The sequence below is a fragment of the Parasteatoda tepidariorum genome, chromosome 3, assembly GCF_043381705.1.
Source record: "Parasteatoda tepidariorum isolate YZ-2023 chromosome 3, CAS_Ptep_4.0, whole genome shotgun sequence".
Classification (NCBI taxonomy): domain Eukaryota; kingdom Metazoa; phylum Arthropoda; class Arachnida; order Araneae; family Theridiidae; genus Parasteatoda; species Parasteatoda tepidariorum.
In genome coordinates, this window is record NC_092206.1 from 48,554,734 (window position 1) to 48,578,730 (window position 23,997).

At 31.1% G+C, this 23,997-nt stretch overlaps 1 protein-coding gene across 1 annotated transcript in view; it reads right to left on the reverse strand.

The window, feature by feature from the left end:
- LOC107452303 (uncharacterized) overlaps positions 1 to 19,663 on the reverse strand; it is a 22,191-nt gene extending 2,528 nt beyond the window's left edge. The window contains exons 1-8 of the mRNA XM_016068678.4: positions 19,450 to 19,663; positions 18,888 to 19,009; positions 16,561 to 16,706; positions 10,802 to 10,969; positions 7,816 to 7,946; positions 4,113 to 4,215; positions 3,430 to 3,564; positions 1,334 to 1,419 (exon numbers count right to left, since the gene is read on the reverse strand). Of these exons, the coding sequence (XP_015924164.1) occupies positions 1,334 to 1,419; positions 3,430 to 3,564; positions 4,113 to 4,215; positions 7,816 to 7,946; positions 10,802 to 10,969; positions 16,561 to 16,706; positions 18,888 to 19,009; positions 19,450 to 19,463 (905 nt within the window). The 5' untranslated portion in view covers positions 19,464 to 19,663. The remainder of the gene's footprint in view (positions 1 to 1,333; positions 1,420 to 3,429; positions 3,565 to 4,112; positions 4,216 to 7,815; positions 7,947 to 10,801; positions 10,970 to 16,560; positions 16,707 to 18,887; positions 19,010 to 19,449) is intronic.
- Between the last annotated feature and the right edge of the window lie 4,334 nt (positions 19,664 to 23,997).

Sequence of the window (23,997 nt, forward strand, 5' to 3'; positions counted from 1 at the left end):
TAGTTTTGAGTTTATTGGTGACTATCTAATTTAAACTCCTCAACAATGGGTATTTTTCAATGTAATTCGATTGCTTGCACTTTGTTCAAGCCAATAAGTAAATAAATCAAAATAATTATAAAAACAAGGTTTATAGTAATTATATTGTAAATGATTAGTATCATTTTAAATACATTATTTATAATTTGTTAGTTTAGAATAGATATTAAACTTCTAACTTGAAAATATCACATTCCTTCAGTTTATTTTATCAAGATAAATAAATAAGTCTTAGTTAAAAATTATGATTTCTTACTTGTTCATTTAGATTTAAACAGTTCCAAATTTCCCAAATCTGAATTAGTACGTAGTATGTAACTGATACTTTTTCATCATTATTTAATTACAAGTTCATTACAAGAAACTGAATTTTAATTACAAGAAACTGAATGAGGATAAATAACAAAATCATAACCAACATTTTTAAAATTTATGTTGAATTTAATGAACTTTCAATTATTTATATATTGATTATATTTAAATATTGATTAAATCAGCTCATTGTTTTGTTTTGTTTTTTTTCACTATATGAGAAATCAGGAAAATATTTACAAATGGTATGTATGTTACTTGCAAACATAATTTGACATAGCCTATGGCGGGTGGATCTGATGATTTCAAACTAGTATATCATTTGTACAATATGAACATTGATTACTGCTACAATACCCCTAAAGTAATTTATTTTTAAATGTCTGAATAATTTTCATATATTGATTATATTTAAGTATTGATTAAATCAGCTCAATGTTTTGTTTTGTTTGTTTTTTTCACTATAAAGAAATCAGGAAAATATTTACAAATGGTATGTATGTTACTGGCAAACATAATTTGACATAGCCTATGGCAGATGGATCTGATGATTTCAAACTAGTATATCATTCCTACAATATGAATATTGATTACTGCTACGATACCCCTAAAGTAATTTCTTTTTAAATGTGTGAATAATTTTTATATATTGATTATATTTAAATATTGATTAAATCAGCTCATTGTTTTGTTTTGTTTTTTTCACTATAAAGAAATCAGGAAAATATTTACAAATGGTATGTATGTTACTTGCAAACATAATTTGACATGGCAGGTGGATCTGATGATTTTAAACTAGTATATCATTCGTACAATATGAACATTGATTACTGATACAATACCCCTAAAGTAATTTCTTTTTAAATGTGTGAATAATTTAATTTTTAAAATATATTTAAGTTAATAAAAATTATATTTAAGAAAAATTATTAATAAAAATTATATTTAAGTTACTTAAATTTTTATTATGTACGTATTTTACCTTTCCATCCCTATTAAATGAACATGAATATCAGGTTGAGAAAAAGAATAATTGGCTGCTAGTCTTGCCAGATTAACATCCCGCTCCTGTAATGAGAACATATAAAAGTAAAATTTTAAATCAATGAGTAAATCTTATATCCTTATAATTTTTCTAAGTTTTACTTAATTTCGTAATTTACCAAGCAGCTATTAACTTCAGGTTCCATGATTCTGAAGTACTTTAGTGAGCTTGTATTTTTTCTCTTTTATTTAACAACCTTGTGATGTTATTATTGTATTTAATTCTGTTTGTGTTTTATGCAGTTTAGTCACTTCTAGGTCTTATGTTATCAAACTGTGCTCAATCTAGTTTAATCTATGAAACATTAATTGGGTCTGTGTGTCGTATGCCTTCGACACTTTTTTATGATAGAACCAATACGGTTTAGATTCTTTTAAATATTTGTTAGTCCCTTTTGAATATCTCTGTGATATGATCATGGGATCACCACAATGTTTACTTTTCCTGATACCTACTGGGCTGTCTCCAACAGGAACGCCCTCTTCCTTGCCTTTGCAGGATCTCTAGGGCTCGACTCCTAGCTCATCTTTAGAGATTCTCGCAACCGCTAGGGAGGGGACGCTATCTTTTGGAGATAGACCAGTATTCCCCGTAGATCTCGAGAGTGCAACTTCCTTTTTTTGAGAAGCGTGCTTGATTTTTTTTCGCCCTGTGTGTTTCAAGTTGGCAATAATTCATATAGTTTTTTTTTGCAAATTTCTTATTCTTTATTTGTTACGTCAGCATTCAAAGTTCAAATATAATAAGAATTCATCATGCCACCATTCATCAATTTATAAAAATCCAACGCGTGGATAGTTGAATCCTCCCTGTGTGCTTCAGGGAGTAAAAATATGAAATTTATGTAATCAGCATGTTTGAGACATCTGCAGTTAAAATTTACGAAATAGATGATATGTAATTTGTTGAATTTATGGAGTTATCTCATTCCACATAAACCACTCCCAAACGTCGTATTATCTTTTCTCACAAATAAAACTCAATTTACTAATTAGAGTAAGGCTTTGCTTAAGCCTGTGCTGATGGTTACATAAATTTCATCAATTTCTTCAGGATGAACATTTGGATTTATGCAAAGAAATACCTATCTGTTTCAGTTTTCACCAAAGAAAAGCTTTGTGTTCAACAACTCTTATATTAATAGATTAAATTTTTTTTCTTTTAATGCCTTGTCATTTCTAGCCAGCAACAATAAATTATCCTTCTGTCTCGGTGTTTGCATCTCATTCTTTTGACGTTTTTGTGCCCGTACGGTCGACGACGTATGCCATGCAATGAAGAGAGAAATTGCGTCTGAAATTTAATTAGTGGCTACTTGCGTGTGTCTTTAAATCCTACAATTATCTTTGTATTTCTGAACATTGCTAAGAGATGGCAAAAACTAGTCCCACTTTCTTCAAAATTTTTTGAATTGAAATTAAAATAATTTTGTACTTACTGTAGTTTTGCTTTCATTAGTGTTACCGTTGCATGTCAAAATAATTATGATAAATTCAGAGAGAAAGTTCGAGGTGCAGTGATTTCATTATCTCTCTGTCGGAAAATGATAGTTCTGATTTATCAAGTGAAAATTATTTTCCAAAATACTTTTTGCCTAATTTTAATAATTATTTTATAAAAGTATTGCACAGATATTTATTTTGAACAATTTAAAGCAATAGAGTTAATAAATATGTTATCACAGTGTATTTTTTTAAGATAAAACTTGGGTATATTGCAGGGAAAACTGGAGATCAATGGATGGGACATCACATATTTCGCCTCCAAAAAACTGCAAGCTGACAAAAAAATTTAGAATTTAGAATAGAACATGTATTAATTTTCAGCAATAAGAAAAAATGCTTTTGGGGGAAATTTGAAAGAAATAATCCGATAAAGAAAGGGTTAAACAACAGAAATAGTTTATTGTTTTCTTGTTAGATCAAAATATAGATAATTCTTGTTTGAATTTTTACTCAAACTCTTCAATTATTGATGAATATGAAATTTTGATTTTTTTTCCCATAAAAAGAGAATTTTTAAAAAAAACTTACTTTACAATAGTCTGCTGCTTGTTTGCAAATCTGCTTTATATTCGGGAATGCAGGGTGCCATTCAGGAAGATTTGAATTATTGGTTAATAAACCCATACCTAGCACTGCAGCATTGATTATACCTAGCCTTCTTTCCTAGAAACATATATTTTGTAAGTTTATGAGTAAAATATTTTTAAAGAGAAATGTGATACATGTGTAAAATTGTATACATTGTACATTAATACATTGTAAAACATTACAGATTTAAATGATTTTAGCTTTTCAATAACCTTTTTTTAATGTATCTTCTTAAAGCATGTCTTTCATGACCATTCTAAAAGAGTTAATTATTTCATTATAGTTTCTAGTTAATATTTGTTATTGGAAAATAAGAGTTTTTTATTTAATTCCTTTTTACTAATTGGCAACAAAAAAAACATGCCAACCAAATGCCTAACCAAATTTAAAAGAGATGGTATTTATAGTTTAATCATTAAATTTCTACCATGAATGCTCTGAATTTTTTATTATTTCTTTTGATTAATTATTTAGTTGGATTTTTTTCTGCCTTGCAACCTCTGGTTGAGTTTAGCGCTTAAACTAGATTAAATTACTGACATACAAAGGTAAGGAAGAAAATCTAATTTTTAATCGGCTATTATTTTCTTATTTATCCATTAAAAATATTTATAAGATCTCACTTGGAAAAAAGGAATGTATTTTCTCAATTCATTATCCAACAATGTACATCGGCAATAAGACAGAACAGTGTCTATCTTCACTTTACTTTTCTCAACAATTTCTCTAAAATAAAAATTATCATTTGTATAAAACAGTGCGGAAACTTACAATGCATAATATAATAATAGTTTGCATACCCTGTAAATTTTTAGAAAATTTGCTTATCATAAATAAATTGTATTTAGTACCAAACTTCATAAGCAATTTCTATTCCTAAATTAATGAAAAAAGAATATGCTTGTCCATCTGTGGATAAAAAATAATGCTGAGAAAAATATAACTCCTTCAACATTTGAGTTATGAGCAAAATATTATTTTCCATTTGTAGGGAATTAAAGCTGAAAATTTTAAAATAAACTAAATTTTTATAAAAATTTTATCAGAACTTAAGACTTGTCTGTCTGACTAAATATATATATGTGTGCGCACCTTTATTAGCTGTAGGAAAAATGTTTTCTGTAACAACAAAAATTTTGTTGTAGTAGGAGCTGTGTGTGCTTTCGATGAATTATTAATACAGATGGCAAAAATAAGTTAACAGTGAAGAAAAGCCTTAGTTGATAGATTAAAGTAAATGTAGCATTGCCTTTCTATCTGCCAAACGTTAAAATCTGTCTTTTTTTTAATTTTTAGCAGGAGTATTTTATACAATGGTAGTATATTATTGAAATCATATGTGTTTTCTTAAGGAAATTGTTTTATTTTATAACCATCATTGAAGAGCTCATAAAATTTTTGTTTACTACTTTTAACGTTCAACTTAGCAGCCTTGTAATTTTTAAATCAATCCTGAAGACAATGAAACTCCTGGATCAAGTATTGGGAGAAATTTCCCTCCCTGGAGGACTTTTTTGATAGAACTAAACCGCATTTATCGGCATGGAGAAGAATACGTCCCGCAGTAAGTCCGACGCCAAGGTGACTCTGTCTTATGATCTTTCTACCATTGAGGATATTTTACCTCAGCACTGTAGTAGGTGCGAGCCAGGTGTGGAATTTGTATGAACCAGCAATTGCCGGGATTCGAACTCGGTTCACCTCATCGGAAGGAAAATGCTCTATCCCCTGAGCCACTACGGCTCTAAGGAAATTATTATAATGTTTTTGTTTGTTTTGTTTTTTTTTTAAATTTTAGCATGACAGAAATTTGATAAAGAAGAGTCATTCAATTGAATTTTTAAATCAGATGACCTGCGCCATCGCTAGACTTAATGAGGCCCTTGAAAAAATATTTCGTGGAGGTCCTAAGAATGACCCATTTACACATTCTTTTCCATTATCATTATTATTATATTTGATTTTATGCTCAGATTTCGGATGATTGTTGAATTTTAGAGATTATGCAATGTTAATCATGGGAAAGTGTTTAAATATATCTTATTTTCTAACTATATGATTTTGTTTTCTATAAATAGAAATTCGAAGCCCACGGTTTTCAGGAGCAAAACCTAGGACCTTGGTATTTAAACTAAGTTTTTTAATTGAAATTAAAATAATGATTTCTTGATTTGAAATTAAAATAATTTTATCTTTTTTATTATCAAGTATGCTCCCCTAAAAATTAAAATAATAATGAGACTTATATAATTAGGAGTGATAAATTTCAACAGCCCCTAACTACGTTTCACTCCTCGGGAGACTAGATAAAGGTAAAGTTACAAGCATAAGAGATTATAAAAAAACTGGTAACACATTTGTATGTTATGAAAACTTTGTCAACAATAAAAAATAACGCTTCCATTATTTCATACAAGAAAGTAATAAAATATACTGTGTTATGATTGTAATATCGTTTATGCCAATGCGCGTAGAATGGCAAGTGATTCTCAATACTCTTTGTTACTTCTGAAAAACTGAACTACTAATTTGAGTGTTATGGTTTCAAGGATATTCATGAAAATTGAATCATAATTAATTCATTTAAAACTCTATTCACTATTTTTCTTTAGAGAAACAAATTAAATTTTACTGGAATTCTGCAAAATGGAGCATTTTTAAATAATTACATGTTCAGTTCTTGTTGGAACAAATACCGTATGGTTCGCAGAAATAGAACTACACAATCGAAATTTGACTTGCTGAAAGGGCCTTGGTATATAAAACTTAACGCGAGATTTTTTTTTTTAATTATTAAAATTCTAATTTGTTTGGAAATTACAGCAATTTTAAATATCTTCTCCTTTTTTTGCGAATTTTTTCTCACTTTTTTTTCTTCTTTAAATTACATTTTGTTTTGTTGTTCAAACATTTTGTTTTGTTTGTTTTTTTCTTCTTAAATTAGATTTAAAGCTTGAAATTACGGAGGTAAATAAGTAAAATATATCGCATTTTGCTTTAAATAATGATTATTAATCCGTTGTTGTCGAAAAAGTTTATCTCTCACAAAATCTTTATTGTATAAGCTCGCACTTGACATCAAAAGTAGCGAAAAAATGAGTAAATAAGGGTAAAAGATTAACTGTTACCAGGTGTAAATCATAACATTTATATCGAAATTTTTTAAAAAATACATAAGTCTCAAGAGATAAAAACTGCTTTCAATTTGAATTATTACATAATATAAAATTATTGTTATAAATTGCTTACAAGTCATTTAATGCTTCTTATTTTGCCTAAGTATCTTTATTTTTTTTAGGTACAAAGTTTTTCAAAAATAAAATGTTTTAATTCACAAAGTGTTCTTACATAAACTTATCATAACAAGCATTTATAAATTTAAAAATTCTAATAAATATTAGCTTTTAAGGAGAGTTGACAAAGAAGAATGAGATGCCTCCACGGAGGTTGGTGAGCGGAGCGAGAAAGGAACGGACCCCTGCAACTGTTTGGGAAAAAAGTATTAAATCTGTTTAATTAAATATCAAATTTTTATTCATCAAATATTCTAACTAAAACAATCACGATAACTTTTTATCTTGAAGTCTTATATGATTTTAATGGGTTTTTTGACTTTTGCATTTTGTCAATATTTTACGAACTTAATGGACATTTTCAAATTAAAAAAAAACATTTCTTTCCACATTACTTCTTAATGTAATTTTCTTATTGACTAAGTGTTGAGCCCCTCTGTAAAACTGTACTGAGACACTCACAATTTTCAAACTGAATGACATAAGAAATATAATTTTTTTTTCTATTTTAATGCAAGAAACCTCGCAACTTAAGCGAAAATACCGGAACTAACACTCAAAGGGTTAATCTTAATACACAAATATTTTTTACCTTCCAAATCTGTATTATGGTTATTGAGTTTTATGCACAACAAATGTCAATAAATTGTTGCTTAAACCTTGATACAATTACTTTATCTAATATTGACCTAATTTATATTATGGCAGAGGAAATTACTTGTGAAAACTAGCTGTAAAACTTTGTACTGCAGCTCGGAGCACCAAACACCTTTCGTGAAATAGAAAATGAATAAATATAAAGAACCTACAACCTTAAAGAAGTGTTAAATTGAGCAATGAATAAATAGTATGCATTAATTTTAAGAATTAAAGTAGCATAGCTATTTTTCTTAACACCATATTAATTTGACAGATATTATGGTTCAACAACACGTTCCAAAATTTCGAACAGTGTGTTCTTCATTAATTATGATCATTTTTTAATTACTTGCTTTGCACAATATTAAATAAACATTTTCAAGTAATATCGTACCTTAGCTTTGATAGTGGATATCCAGTAATGCCGATGTAGCTTATTTTCCCAGCATCTTTCAAACTTTGAAGAGCAGGAAGAGTTTCGTTGATGATGATATTCACATCTGGGCAAAATTCGACATCGTGTATCTGCATACATACTTAACAAGTTTAAACAAATTTTATTAAAATATAAATATCATTCTAATAAAGGAAGCACTCGCCTGTAAAATCCCTATTATAACGAAATTAAGTTTAAATTAAGGAGCCTGGTCGAAAACGTTGGATAGGGTAAAAATTAATCGCCATTTATTACTTAACTAGAACCCCTTATACTTCACTCTTCTTTCTGTTTTTCTTCTTTTACTTGTAATTATAATGTATTACCAATTGTATTCTTTTTTAAATTATTTACTTTTGTCGACATTTTCATAATTGAATTTAATAAAAGCTTAAATTATTTATAAAAATATAATTGATTCATTAAAAAATATAAAATTTCAATTTATTTTTTAATAATCTTCATATTTTAATTAAAAAATTTAAAAAAAATGTTTTTTGCTTTTAGATTTCAATTTTTAGAGTCAATTTTTAAAAAATTAATTTTTTTTAGAGTTTATTTGTATTAGAAATAATAAATTGAATACGACATACTAAATAGTTATCAACCTTTTTAGAACAGAAATTTGCGATAAAATTCAAACATCCCTACTAGGATATGATACTTGATCTTCCCCTACGTGGTAGAAGGCAAACTAATCGTTCCGCCCGGAATCCACAACAGGTGGAAAGTTTTGTTAAAGTATACCAACTAAAACTTTAATGAAGCATATTTTACTCCACAGGCAGAAATGGCGACTAATTTTTATCCTATTCAAAGCTTTTAAGCATGCTTTTTAATTCAAGCTTAATTTAGTTAAAATAGGAATGTTACTGGTGTGTAATTCCCTTGTAAGAAGCAATTTATCAACCAATTAATATATATATATACAGTGGCGCTCACGTACTTAAGGACATGTCTTTATGAAAAGTAAAATCCAAAATTTAATGTTCACGCATAAGTTTATTGAATTGATAATTATGTATTGGAACAAATAACTTATTTTTAATATATTTTCACAATGAAAATCATTTATCTAACTGTTATACTTAAATTATGTAACATTTTAGAAAAAATATGCATTCCGCATACTTAAGGACAACAAAATAAATATTTCTTAATCGTTAATAAAATTAATAACAATGTAAAAAATGTAACAAAAAATAAAGATTTGGAGCTAGTATTTAGTCGGTAAGCCTTTTGCGGCAATTACTGCTTCACATCTACGAGGCATCGAATCTACTAATCTTTGACATCGCTCAGGAGGTATAGCTGCCCAGCCTTCTTGGACACATTTCCATAAATCACCTAAATTTTTTGGTTTTTGCTGTTTCACATATTTATCCACATCTATCCACAGCATCTCGATCGGGTTGAGATCTGGTGATTAGGAAGGGCACTGCAAAACCTCAATTTTCTTGCTTGACAAGAAGACCTTCACAGTTTTGCTCATGTGCTTTGGATCATTATCGGCTTGCATGATTGGTTTTCTTGAGCGAAGTTTCCTGTAATAAGGCAGAAAAACAGTCTTGATAATGTCCACATACACATGATGCCTTCTATTTTGTGAATTGGACCACATCCTGAACATGTCATGGCACCCCACACAATCACCGAGTCGCCTCCACCTTTTACAGTTGATTTTGTACACCGTACATTAAATTCTTCACCGACTCGACGCCTCACATAACTTTTGCCATTTGAGTCCATTCTGTTGAACTTCGATTCGTCTGTAAATATAACTCGATTCCAGTCAGCCGATGTCCAGTTTCGGTGTCTTTTTGCAAAAGCTAATCGAGCTGCTATATTCTTCTTTGACATCAACGGTTTTTTCCTACATACGCGACCCATAAGCCAAAACTCATTTAAACGCCGTTTGATGGTATTATTTTTTACGTGCTTGTCTGTTAATTCAGCGAATTCTTTTTTGATGTCCGGGGCGGTTTTGTGACAATCAGCTTCAGAAATTCAATGAATAATGCGATCTTCTCGTTCGGTAGTTTTGCGAGGACGCGGTTTTCGGGATGTTTTTTCAATACTTTTGGTCTCTTGAATAGATTTCAATACTTGGAAAACTGCTGTTTTTGATAATTTTAGCCGCCTACAAATTTCTTTAATGCTTAAACCCTCTTTTCTCAGAATATCTATTCGACATCTCTGTTCATTGCTAACATTTTTACCTTTACTCATAATAATGTAGAAATTTGTATTAAAAAAATAAAAAAAAATTAATACAATATTTTAAAGCATCAAACAAAGATAATGTGGTAAATTACACTTACATTGATCGATAAATTGATTGTAATCATTCAATAACTCATGATTAGACAAACTGTCCTTAAGTATAAGAAACTTAACAAAATATATTTTTTAAATAAACTTTTATGAAACACTTGTGAACACGAATGAATTATTTGAGGATTGAGGTTCAACTAAGGTAGAATTCGTCATTATAGTAGATATCTTGATCAAAACATAATATTCATCCAATATAATGACGCATTTATTTTGAAAACACAGTCCTTAAGTACGTGAGCGCCACTGTACATTGAAAAATTAAATGGTTTTTTTAATTCAAAAATATTAATTGAAAATTGAGTTCCATTGTGACTTAGAAAAAACCATGCATTAACACTAGAGAAATGTTTCAGACACTGAATTAGAACAATAACTTTAGTTACGATCAAGTTCCACTTTACTTTAAAAATGTATCGAAGCTAATTTTCTTTTACTGCGAATTTTTTTTTTTTTATTCCTTTGAAAATGAAAAAACTTAAGTAGATGTAAAATTTACAGTTCTGTGGCAGATCAAATAATGCTTTACATCGGGAAACCAATAAATTATTGAATTAGCAAAACAGTAAATGAATTCAGGGCTACTTTTATAAAGATGTATCCTACTTACTTGCAGGAGATCTATATGATTAACTCCCAATCTTGCAAAGCTCTCTTTTACACTTTGCAATGTACGCATTGCAGAAAAATCAAATCTCTCAGCAGTCTCTTCATTCACGCCGTATCTTCCAACTTTGGTTGCAAGATAATAAGTATTTCTAGGAATAAGTTTCAATGCCTGAAAAGATATAAAACAGTCATCAATTCGGAAATAAATAAATTATAATGAACTGGGTGGTTTTGTCCCCTCCTCGTTTCACTCACCAACTCCACAATCGCTATGCAATTATTTTTATTTCTTGATGATAAACTGATTGCTACTGCAAAACCAAAAAAAAAAAAAATTATTCAATTATTAATCCTTAAAACGTTTTATTGTGTTACCGTAAATTAAGTTTTCGATTCTTTTGGAATAAAATTTGCGAGGGTTAGAAATTCTCAATCCTCATGATTTGCATTCCCACTTCCCAAAGTTAGTTACTGCAATATTGAATAACCATACATTATCACATTATGAAAGATTTCTTTTTTTTTAATAGTGATTCGAGTTTTAGTACGTTGTGAGTGCGTTCTTGTATAAAAATATTTATTCTAAATCTTTCGGCTCAAAACGTCATGTGAAATGTTTTTGACCATTCTGTTGAAAGAATTAGTTTATATTGTTGTAAATAGATGGCATCACAAATGCTGACATAGATGGCAGCAGTGTTGTCTTTAGTATAACCTCTTTTCTATAATAAAATATTTAGTCCAGTTTCAACCTTCACTCAGGTATGTGGCTTCATTTTCTTGTGATCTCATGCTTAATTATTGGGTTAAGTTTTTAGGTTATGGGCCCAGGATGATCCAAGAAATTTATAGCTAACATTTATTAAGTTTAATATATTTATTTTTAAATTCTTTGATAATTTTTAGAATTAAAGATAGATAAATTATGGTAGCATGTGTTAACACATGGTTAGGCTTAAATGCATAACACTTAAATAAATGTTGCTGTTTTTTTCTTTTTAAACTTTGTAACTAATTTAATTTAACTATGTTTTAATAGAAAATTTCTTATTTTATAGTTATATTTTTTGATAGTTTAATTTAAAGTTTACAGGGAAAAATAATCATGCCAGGGGGAGAAGGTTCTTTTAGCCATAAAAAATTAACTGGGAGGGTAAATTATGCTGATTGGAAGTTTGCCATGAAAATGCACTTAATTAAAAGAGAATCATGGGATTATGTTGAAGGGAAAAAGGAAGATGCAGCTTTAGATGCCAAAGCTTTGTCATACATAGTTGAAGGGGTTAGTGAAACAATTTTTAATGATTTGAGGGACTTATCTAGTGGCAAAGAAGCCTGGGAAGTATTATCAAAAACTTATGATGATAAAGGAATAACTAGAAAAGTGTCTGTAATTAAAGAATTGGTTAACACTAAGTATTCAGATTGTAAGGACATGTGTGACTACCTTCATAAAGTAATTTCAGCATATCAGCAATTAAAATCAACAGGAGTTAAAGCAGATGAGGAATTAATAGCTGGAATAATTTTAGCTAACTTACCTGATAGATTTGAACCCCTTATTATGGCTTTGAAAAATTGTGGGGAAGAGATAACTGTTGATAACGTTAAAACTAGATTAATGGCTGAGGATGATAAACCAAATTCTGATGGGAATTTAGATCAAGCTTTCCTTAATGAGAAGTTTAAAGGCAGGAATAAGTTTAAGGGGAAGTGCTTCAAATGTAATTTGTTTGGGCATAAAAGTATAGATTGTCAAAGACCCCTACGCCAGAAAAATGCGTATGATAAATTTAACAAAAAGGGTAATGTAAAGCCTACTTCTAGTAAGACTCCTATGAAGGAAGAAGCTTATGTAGCAGGTATCTATGTTGCAAATTCTAATCCAAATCCTAATGTTTGGTACATGGACTCTTGTGCTTCGTTCCATATGACCCCATATAAAGAATTGATAACAGATTATCAAACTGCAAGTATTAGTCAAATTAAAACAGGCAGCTCTGTTATAGAAGTTGAGGGGGAAGGGAGTGTTAGTTTTCTTTTATCTAGAAATGGGGAGAAAGCAAAAGTAACTTTTAATAATGTATTGCATGTTCCAAAACTAACTGCTAACTTGCTATCTATTAAGTATTTAAACAAAACTTTTGGGATGGTTACTACCTTTACAGGGGAAAGATGTTTTGTTCATAAGGGTGATAATTTAGTAGCTAGTGGAACAGGTGTAAGCGATAGATTATATTCTTTAGATATTCATAATGATATGGCTTTAATTACTGCTCAAAACTCATCAAATGAAATATTGCATAAGAAAATAGGTCATTTAAGTGAAGGAGGGATGGTTAGATTGCAAGATATGGTTGAGGGTTTCTCTTTTAATGGGAAAATTAATGATTGTATACCATGCATTAAAGGTAAAATGCATAAACAACCATTTCCCAAGGGTAAGGCTAAACGAGCAAAAGAATTGTTAGGCTTAGTGCATAGTGACCTCTGTGGACCAATGAGTGTTTTATCAATAGGCGGTTCTCGGTACTTTATAAGTTTCATAGATGATTTGTCACGAATGACTTTTGTTTACTTTATAAAGAATAAATTTGAAGTTCTTGGAAAATTCAAAGACTTTCAGGCATATGTAGAACGACAAACTGGCAAACCTATTAAGGTTTTACGCTCTGATAATGGGACGGAGTATGTTAATAATGAGATGGATAGTTTTCTAGCTTCCAAAGGGATTCAGCATCAAAAGTCTATCCCTTATACACCGGAGCAAATGGGGGTTGCAGAACGCAACAACAGAACACTCGTTGAGCGAGCTCGGTCTATGTTGGTGGATGCCCACCTTGGCCAGGAATATTGGGCTGAAGCAGTTGAAACAGCAGCTCATTGTAAAAATATATCTCCAACCATTGCGGTTCCAGACATGACACCTTTTGAGAAATGGAGTGGTGAAAAGCCAAACTTGAAATACTTAAGGGTGTTTGGGTGTCGGGCTTTTGTTCATATTCCCAAACAGAAGCGTTTAAAATGGGATATGAAAGCTAGAGAGTTAATGTTTGTTGGGTATTGTAAGGATAGGAAGGGCTATCGTCTAATTGATCCAACTAATTATAGTATTGTTGTAGCCAGAGATGTGCATTTTTTGGAACATGATATGTATCATGACAATAACAGTGACAAAAGTTCACCAGAGTTCAGTGATGACTCTTTATTCAGTGGGAGCATTGTTGATTTTGACAACACATCAGATAAACTCCAAAATGATGATAATGTTAGCAGGGGTGATAATGAATTAAATTTCCAAAATGATATTAATGCAGGTCAGGATGACATTAATGGTTTGAATAGAGGCGATTTTGTAAATAATGATGAGAGTAATAATGTAACTGTAGATAATGACATGCCGAAATTGACACCTATAGGAAGAACAGTTAAACTTCCTGTTCGTTATCAAAATTTTGATACCAATGGTATGCCAGATTTGCAAATGCCAAATTTAGATCCTATTTGCTTTGCCGATGCTTTAGTGGCAATAAATGAACTTCTTTCTGAACCTAATACTATTGATGAGGCACTCAATGGTAGTAATGCTAGGCATTGGAGAGAATCTTTATGTGAAACAATAGCGGGTCACATTAAAAACAAAACTTGGGACATAGTAAATAAGCCTAAAAATAAAAACATTGTTGATTGCAAATGGGTATTCAAAATAAAACATAATGTTAATGGAGATATTGAAAGGTACAAAACCCGTTTAGTAGCTAAAGGTTTCTCCCAGATCGAAGGAATAGATTATACAGAAACGTTTTCCTCAGTAGTTCATTATGTAACATTAAGAGTTTTGTTGGCTTATGCAGCTATTTATGATTGGGAAATCGATCAAATGGATGCTGTTATGGCTTTTGTTCAAGGGACACTAAATGAAGAAATATATATGAAAATTCCAGATGGGTTTAGTGAGTATTACGAACAAAATTTAAATGGGAAACTTCTTAATAAAGCTCTAGATGGCTTAAAGCAAAGTGGCAGGCTTTGGTATCTGACATTAGAAGAAGGCTTAGTTGAAATGGGATTTAGGCAAAGTTATTTTGATAGTTGTGTGTATATTAAACTAAATGATAAAGAACTTGTAATTGTAGATATTTATGCAGATTATTTATTAATTTTTAGCAACTCAGTAAGGCTTAAAAATTTAGCAAAAAGGCAACTAAGTAAAAGATTTGAAATGAAAGATTTAAATTCTTGTTTAGGGATTAAAATAGAATGTAATAGATCAGAAGGGTCCATTAACCTAAATCAAACCCAATCTGACAATGAAGGTGGTTCCAATAAGGCACAATCAGATGATGAAAATTCTAATAAAGAACAATCAGATGAAGAAGCAAAGGCTTCAGGCTCTGACAGAGAAAACGTGTGCCACGAGATGATCGTGAAACTTGATGATGAAGGAGAAGAAGGTGGTAAAAGACAAAAACGTAAGAAAGATAGGGAATCCAAGCAAAGGAGTATAATCGTTTCTAAAGCAGCTATTTTATCAAGTGAGGAGTCTGACAGTGGAAAAGAAAAGTCTAAAAGAAAGAGGAAAGCAAGTACTAGCGATATTACTCAAAGTGATGAAGACAGTGGGCCTAAAAAGAGGAAAGTTGCTTCTGATAGTGGAAGTGAAGATTCTGACAGTGGTAATGCAAAATCTAAAAGAAGAAAAGGAGCAAGTGATGGCAGACAGAGTGATGAAGACAGGCCAAGCAAGAACAGAAAAATTGTTTCAGACAGTGAATTAACAAGAGGAGAATTACACCTGACAATAGTCAAAGTGAAGAAGAAAAACGCCAAAAAAAAAGGAGAAGGATTGCTTCGGACAGTGGGAGTGAATATGATAAATATAAATGTGGACTATTTAACAAAAACTGTTAATAGAACTAAGTATGAATATTGTGGAAGATCAATGAGACTAAAATGATTTAGTGATTTTTTTTTTTTGCACATTTGTGATTTTCTTTTAGTATTCCCAAAAATGTAAACTAAAGTGGGAGTGTTGAAAGAATTAGTTTATATTGTTGTAAATAGATGGCATCACAAATGCTGACATAGATGGCAGCAGTGTTGTCTTTAATATAACCTCTTTTCTATAATAAAATATTTAGTCCAGTTTCAACCTTCACTCAGGTATGTGGCTTCATTTTCTTGTGATCTCATACTTAATTATTGGGTTAAGTTTTTACATTCTTTAACGATTTCAATTGGGTGCTTTTAAGAAACGTAATTGTGAAAAAAATATCCAGATATATAAAGCATTAGAATAATCTGATAAATATTGAAAGAAACGTTTTGTTAAAAATTAACTAAAACAAAATACCTGTATTTTTTTTTTTTACATGAAGGGGTGGGGGTGAAATAACTGAGAGATATTACAACTTAAAAATGTCATACTTGATTTCATCGTAAAGTAAAAAATTTTAAACTTGATTTTCGCTTGAAAATACCACCTCGATTTTTTTTTATTGCTATATTTGGTGCAAATTGTATAGTTCTATACAATTTGCACCGCCTTACGAACGAACAATCTATATCAAATTGTTGTGAACAAAAATTCTTTTTCATCTATTTATTTTTTAATAATCAATAGGCACTTATTTCGTATTTATAACAAGGTTTTGGTTCGGTTGAAAGGATCATTTGCTTATTTTTGTATGGGTTTTGCATTGATTTTTCTTGCAATACAGCTAAAAAATTTATTACTTTAAATGAACTTTTGATTCTTACTTTCCCAAGCATTGTTTCAGCTTTTCCTTGTCCGTAATATGGAGCTGTGTCAAAGTAATTTATTCCACTTTTAACTGCTTTGATGACTGTATCGATTCCATCTTGCTCTTTAGGGGTATTTAATACATCTTTCAGTTGGGCACCGCCTGCAACGATGAAAATTGTAATAAGTATGCACTTGTATTATTAAAAATATTTTTGAATGTGGCAACCGAGCAGAATTTCTGGGGTGATTTTTTGCAAGAAAACTATTTCTTCTATGTGAACTCGTTTTCCTGTCAACAGATGAAGAAGGGTCTCTATACTTCTTTTATTAAATGCCCTCTCAGCCTCCCCATGACATCCATATTCAGTGGATGCCCTCACACGTGGGACTTTTTGGCAACGATCGTGCTGATCAGTTGGCAAAAGAAGGTACTTCCCTCCCAGCCTCTCGAAACACGGCCCTCACTTACTCTGAATTATTTTATATCCGCAAATCTAAAGTTAATAAAGCTTGTTTTGTTCCACCGGATCACAATTGGTATCCCCGCACTCGTCCTGGAGGAGCCCTTAACCTTCAGGGTACACGTGCCGACCAAACCGCTACCTGTAGATTTGTCAGTTGGCATACTAAGAGCCTCACTTTCAGTGGACAAATTAAACTTTTTCCATCTTGTAAAAAGTGCAACTCCAGCGAGGCTAGTCCTCACCATCTACTTGATTGCCTGGATTTCACCATGGAAGAGGTTCTTGAGAGACCTCTCCTTTTCCTCGATATTTTGAAGACTCACGGCCTCATGGATTTGATATAGCTCCGCTATCCCAGCTGGGATTGAAAACAACAACTGATGAAGGTTGTTTCGAACATATTTTTAACCCTTTTAGACGCAGAGGAAGCCTCGGTGAAAAAATATATTTTGGTATTTTTTAATTTTAAAAAGGATTAAATTTGTACTAAAATATAAAATCCTAAAAGTGTTTAGAAATTTTCTTCATTCATGTTCAAAAATTTATCAAGAATTGATTTTGCAAATTAAAGAAATTTCAATGATGAATCTAAATAAATACAAATTTAAAAAAATAATAATAATTTGAAAGTAGACCGTGTTTGAAATTTCATAACCATAAATTATTAAAATGCTAAATTTGCTATTTTGACGTAATATTATATAATATTTTGACTTTTTTTTTACCTAAAGTAATCAAAATGATAAGAAAAAATATAATATAAATTTTAATAAAAAGGGGTTAATAGAAGTGCGGGAAGCCAACAGCATTTAGCTGACACATAAAGATTTGTTTAAACTGAAGCCTGAGATGTGATTGGTACTGTGTGTCACTGAAGTTTAAACACGGCCCGCAGTGGACTGATCGTTAAGACAAGGTTCCCAGCAGATCACCGAAGTCAAGCATCACTGGCTGCGAACAGTGTGCGGGTGGGTGACCACTTGGATCAGTCTGCGTAGGGGCCGAGAGTGTGCGGTATTGATCCTCGTTAAACTGTTCTACCGTAAAGTGCTCGACTTCGCGTGCAGGCCGTCAGGTCAGGCTACCGAAGCCGGGGTGCCATCCCCTCTGCAGAGGATCAAAATTGTGATGGCATGTCTTCGGATCATCCTCAGGGATGTTTCCCAGATCGTCGCCAATAGCCCATTGTGCAGCTCTAGTGTGACGTAAATGAACAACAACAACAAAGTTTAAGCACGCTTAAAATTTTTCTGTAAATCATACTTATCTCATATTCATATTTTTCATTATTATGCAATTAATTAATATTTTTGTGAGCAAAAACAGAAGTGTTATCAAAAACTACTGACGTATAAGAATGGGTTAAGAGCATCAAAACTAGTTTGATTGTCAGGTTAAACTGAAACAATCAAACAAATTTTTGATGTATTTAAACGCGCCTTCATCATTTATGATTCATCAGGCTTTTGTCTTTGTTATTTTTTTTTCTCGTTTAAACGTGAATATTTAAGACAAGCATAATTATAAGTACTACATTAAAATATGAATGACCATATAACTTTAATACAAAATACATATTTGCAAAACGTTTTGATATTGATTAAAACATTAAGATTTTTTTCTACGGCCTGCTTTCTACCTTTTGTACTCAGAAATTTGAAAGAAGCTTAGAGGAAGAGAAAAAGTGCATTCTCCTTACTGCAAGAGGGATCGTTTTAATGTTCCAGTCACAATTTTCGTCAATACCCGATATTTCCTATGCTGATGTTTTTCTCTTTTGAAGTTAAAAGCAATTTCCGGGAATTTTCTGTGCATAACCGAGTACTAAAGACAGAATGCAAGCCTTTGAAATATGTTTAGAAAAAAAAAAAACTTACCCAGCCCTAATCGAGAAACTAATAATTGCGTTTGGCCCAACTTTGAATAAACCATTTTAGATGCAAGAATATCATCATGGAAGCCTTTGAGATAGGTAGGTACACAGTCGAATACTATTTTCCTAGCAAACAAATATAGAAACGGAATGATTAAAGTTATAAATTTACTTTTCCATGGTTAAAAGTCCCTAATTTTAAAGTTTAATTTCAGAATATCATTCTGTCTTTTACAGTGGTTTTGATTCCTGAGAAGTAAATTTACTTTTTTTCATACATTGTTACTCTGCCCTTTTCTGCCGGCCGGTTAACTTACCAAAACCATGTTTGTAATTTAAAAAGAAAAATTTTATTCTAACAAATTTTAAACCACGATTGATAATATATCAATCGTATGTTACGAATATGTGTTAATACAACTGATGTTTATTTTAATAAAATGACAATTTTATTTACTGACTTTATGTTTTAAGCCTAAAAATAAATAAAAAATATTTTTTTGCTGAATAGTTAGTATTTTGTGGAATGTTAATATATTAGACAAATAAAGAAATTTTAAGCTTACTCGTTTTCCGCCATAATCTGTATCTTGATAGAGTTATAACTGTCTGATGTTACTAACAACAAAACTGCTGAGATATACTTTAGTTTTCTTTTTTGCTTGTTCGATTTTGGTAACACATAAGTGAAAATGAAGTTCACCGTTCATTTCAAGGGTATCTAGTTTCCTTGGACTTTTTCCCTCTCATGATTATAAGTATAGATAACACTAAAGTTTCTGTCGATTATTGGCTAATAAAACCTATTTCCTAGTTTCTTGTGTTGTAAAATGCATGAAAAACGGCTACGATATACTTATGAATTTTTTTTTATAACAGAGATAGTTATATTTAAAAGTTTTTTTCATTTTACGTGGATTTTTCTCATTACGTTTAAATGAGTAAATCTCCCTTAATAAAAAAGATTTGTAAGTAAAACACAACTAAAGAAAGAAAAATCGAAAACAAAAGTTAAGAAAGATTTTGCAAACAAAAGTCATTTGATTATTGCTTGCAAAAGACAAATTACTTTTGTTTGCAATAGTCAAACAACATTTAGCCTCAAAAAAGAAAAGCATCAATCAGAAGTATATCACTCTCCCTGCAATTTTTAATACCTTATAAATTTTCCATTTATTACCAAACGTTTGTTTAAAAGTAGTAAAAGAGCTTATAAATATTTCATCAAGACTCTGAGAGCCATAAACCTTATTTCAGTAAACTAGTCCAAGTCCGCGTCAGTCATTGGTTATTTACAATTGTCAGAAGAGCCAATGAAAATAAAACAAAAAATTGACCTATTGAAGGTATGCTACCGTGCAATTGAAAAATCAACGTAAGAGTCAAAAAATTCAAAATTGAGATTTTTATATATTTGGCATCTTTATATGGTAAGTATTTATATGGTACATATTGCAAAAAGAAAAAAAATCAAACATTTTTTTATTTTAGTTTTTTAAAATTCTAATTCAGCGTTCATAGCATTAGCAATTGCTAAATGAAGGAAAAGTTGTCGAGCCACTTTTCACGGAATCAATCATGAAGCACTTACGTTGTTTTTTTCAATTTCACAGCGGAGGTCTAATGTGTTTTATGTATTCTGTGGCAAAAACTTAAAAAGTGGCTATAAATTAATAAATAAGTTTAAAAAAAGTTTTCCGTTTTTTACAATCGCAAAAATCATTTCAAAAGTATGTAAACTTATGTTATGTACTTTCTCTTATAAATATTTTTTCTTATTCGTTATAAATATATTTTATTAGTCTTTATTTTCAAATTCTTTAATCTAAACGAGTTCTCGGCGGGCGTGTTTCCTAAAATCCCTGTGGTAGAATTTTTTCGAGCTATCTGCGACAAAACTCTCTAGCACTAATATCTTTCAGAAAGATACTTTTAATAATAACAAACTTATATGTTACTAATTTAAAATAACAAAAGCGCTGTGTTTACGAAGAAAAAACAGTATAATTTGTTCTTAATTGAGCATGTAATAATTTTTTATTCTAATATTATGAGGGATATTCTCGCATTTTGTTGGGCACAAATTATTTCCTTCTTCGTATTTTGTAAAGAATCATCACAATAAAAAACATAATTAAAAATCATGAAATCAGTAACAGTAATTTCCAAAATCACTCGAATCGGACTCCTCAAATGCTTCGTTTCGAGAATAGGCTGTTATAATAAGCAATTTCAGATAATAAAAAAAAAACATCAAATTTAAAAACTATGGAGAAATCAATAGCAATAACTGCTGATAGAATTATTGCCTTAAAAAGTAAATACTCAAATGCACGATTTGAATTTTCCATATGGTTTGAAATATATCGTGGTGTATAAAAACCACGTGAAAATCAATAACTGCCGAAAATGCAAAACATTACATTAAATTACGATACTACCGACATAAATTGCGCGCATTCAAAAGTGATTATATAAATGCATGATTCAAATATTACGTAAATTTTACGAAGATAGCGTTGTAAATTTCTGTAGAAAGGGAAAGTAGAATTTTTTACCTTTCAAAAGAAAAATATTTCTGCATGAACTCTTAAACGTTCTGCGACAGTGTCGCTGCGATTCTACCACACGGGGCATCAATCTCCTTCCAACTGTGAAAAAGTATGATAAAAACTATTGCTTTTAATTTTAAATTCTTGAATTATATCGCGCTCAATTTATCGCATTTGATTTATAATTTTTCTTATTATTATCGAGGAAACAGGGTCTTACTGGGTCAGATGTCTCACCCCATGATGGAAAAAATTTATGTTCACTGGTTATCATTAATTAAGGAAAAATGGCCATAACTCAAAAAGTTACGTATACTCTCAGAGTTAAATGAAACTAGTGCACATAATAATGTATAAAATAATATTAAAAAAAATTTACCGGAGAATTATGGTGACACAGAAATTATCATATGTATGAAATGTATAAATCAGATGCGACAGTTTGGAATAGAAAAAGGACCTTCAGTATGGAGTGTGATACTCTAGCAGCAATACGGCACATACTGCGATTTACTAGTTCCGTTCGAAGTGCAAGCCATTGTTCTTGCAAAGCAGTTGCAAGAGTCTGAAGAGGAAGATTCAAGTGCAGCGTTCATCTTTCTAAAACATCTCAAACATGCTCGATAGGATTCAAGTCTGGGGATCGAGCTGACAACTCCATGCACTGAATTGTTTGCTGCTGAAGGTAATCAACCACGATGCGAGCCCGTGAGACGTTGCTTTATAGTCCTGTTTCAGGAAATAATCACCTATTGCAACATCAAATGAGTACACATAAACATCAAGGATGTCATCGATACACGTTAGTAACGAGAATGCTTACGACGTAAGCATTCTCGTTACTACGTGGAAAGACATGCAGATTTATACGTCCACCCAAAGAGTTCCAGGTTCTCTCCAAATCAAACAACGCTTACTATCGCTTTGGAGGCTAAACCTGAGCGCATCTGTAAAGAGAATGACTCTCCATTGTTCAGCGGTCCAGTGGATATGTTACTGCTCCCTCCTCAAACGTTCCTTTCTATAGCGTGACGAGAGTGGCATATGATAGTTGGTCGTCTAGTGAACAAACCACCTTCGCGAAATCTTCTAAGCACAATAGACGTTGACACCAATTGCTGCACTAAGAGAGAAGTTTCGGTTTTATTTCTTTGTTGTGTACATAACGTTATACATGGGTGCTCGTCGTAACATTTTGTAGTCCTTATCTGAACCTTCTTGATAACGAATCTGTGGTTAGAAATGGTTGTTAAAATGTATGAACCACAAAAGGACTCACATTTTGCAATCTGGTCACTTCTATCAGATCTTATCCTGCCCTATTCTTCCAGTAGATCTCCATCGCAGTTCTTTGGAAAAATGATACTTTGTTATCTTTATTACAAATTGGCTATTTCCAATTTCAGATGCGTAGCGAAATTCGCAGGCTTGCGATCAAACATAAAATTCTTTGCTCATTGCAGATGACGTCTTTTCATTGCAGTTTCACTAATTTACTTATTGCAGCTTTACTTAACAACTCTTCTGAGAACGGGAGTTCAAATCTACCCGACCGAAGACTCCCCGTGTAGTAAATGGTGACTGGTGCACTTTAAATCGGTCGGGGCACAAAGTCCTTCATGTTCCCATAACAAATCAATACCTCTGGTGGTACTGAATTGGAGATTGATCGTTCTCTAGTTCAGGTCAAAATTACGATCCGAGGATGAATGTATGAATGGGTCTGCCCTATAAACGAGTGGGACGTATGGGTGAGGCAGAAATCGAATTCTTGGCCATAGATGGCGCCACTGGAAAACAAGAACAATCGCACCCCCACTGCCTTAAAGGCCGACTACGACAACAACAACTTCAAATTTCATTGAGATAGGCGAATATTTGTTGGAATTTGTTTTGCTTTATAATTTATCCTTAGTTTATGATAACCAGTGTTTATTACTTAAAGCATGCGCAAGATTAGAATGATGGAGCATATTCTTTAAAAATTATTTCCAAGGGTATTTTTCTCCAAAAATGTAAGAGAAGCTAGTAAACCTGTTAATAGAATAGTTCTTGAAATAACACAAAATGAATATAATTATAGCTATACTTTTACTTTAATATTTAAAAAAGTAAGTTCCGGTATTTTTTTAAAAAAAGATTTGTATTTTTTTTTAATCTCAGCTGCTAACCCTAAACCGACGAATTCAATTATTACCTTTCAATTTAAACCCATCGATTATTATAAATTAAATAATTATAAAATATATAATTATTAAAAATTAATTTTTTTTCGCGGAATTACCTTAGCAAAAGCGAATTTTACGATTACAGGCAAAAAAATTTTGATTCTCTAAAAAAGTTTTTCTGATAGGGCGAAATACGCAAAACGCAAAGTTTACGTTAATTTAAGCTTTCGGTCGCTCTCTGGCATATTTTCCAGATTGCTACTACCCCATATCCGTATTTTGATGAGGAGGAATCCAAATCCATCAGGGAAAAAAGTATGTTTATTCAGAAAAAGCACGTCTTGTGTCTGAGTTCATAATTTCTAGCTAATTAATTATCGTCTAGCTAATTTAT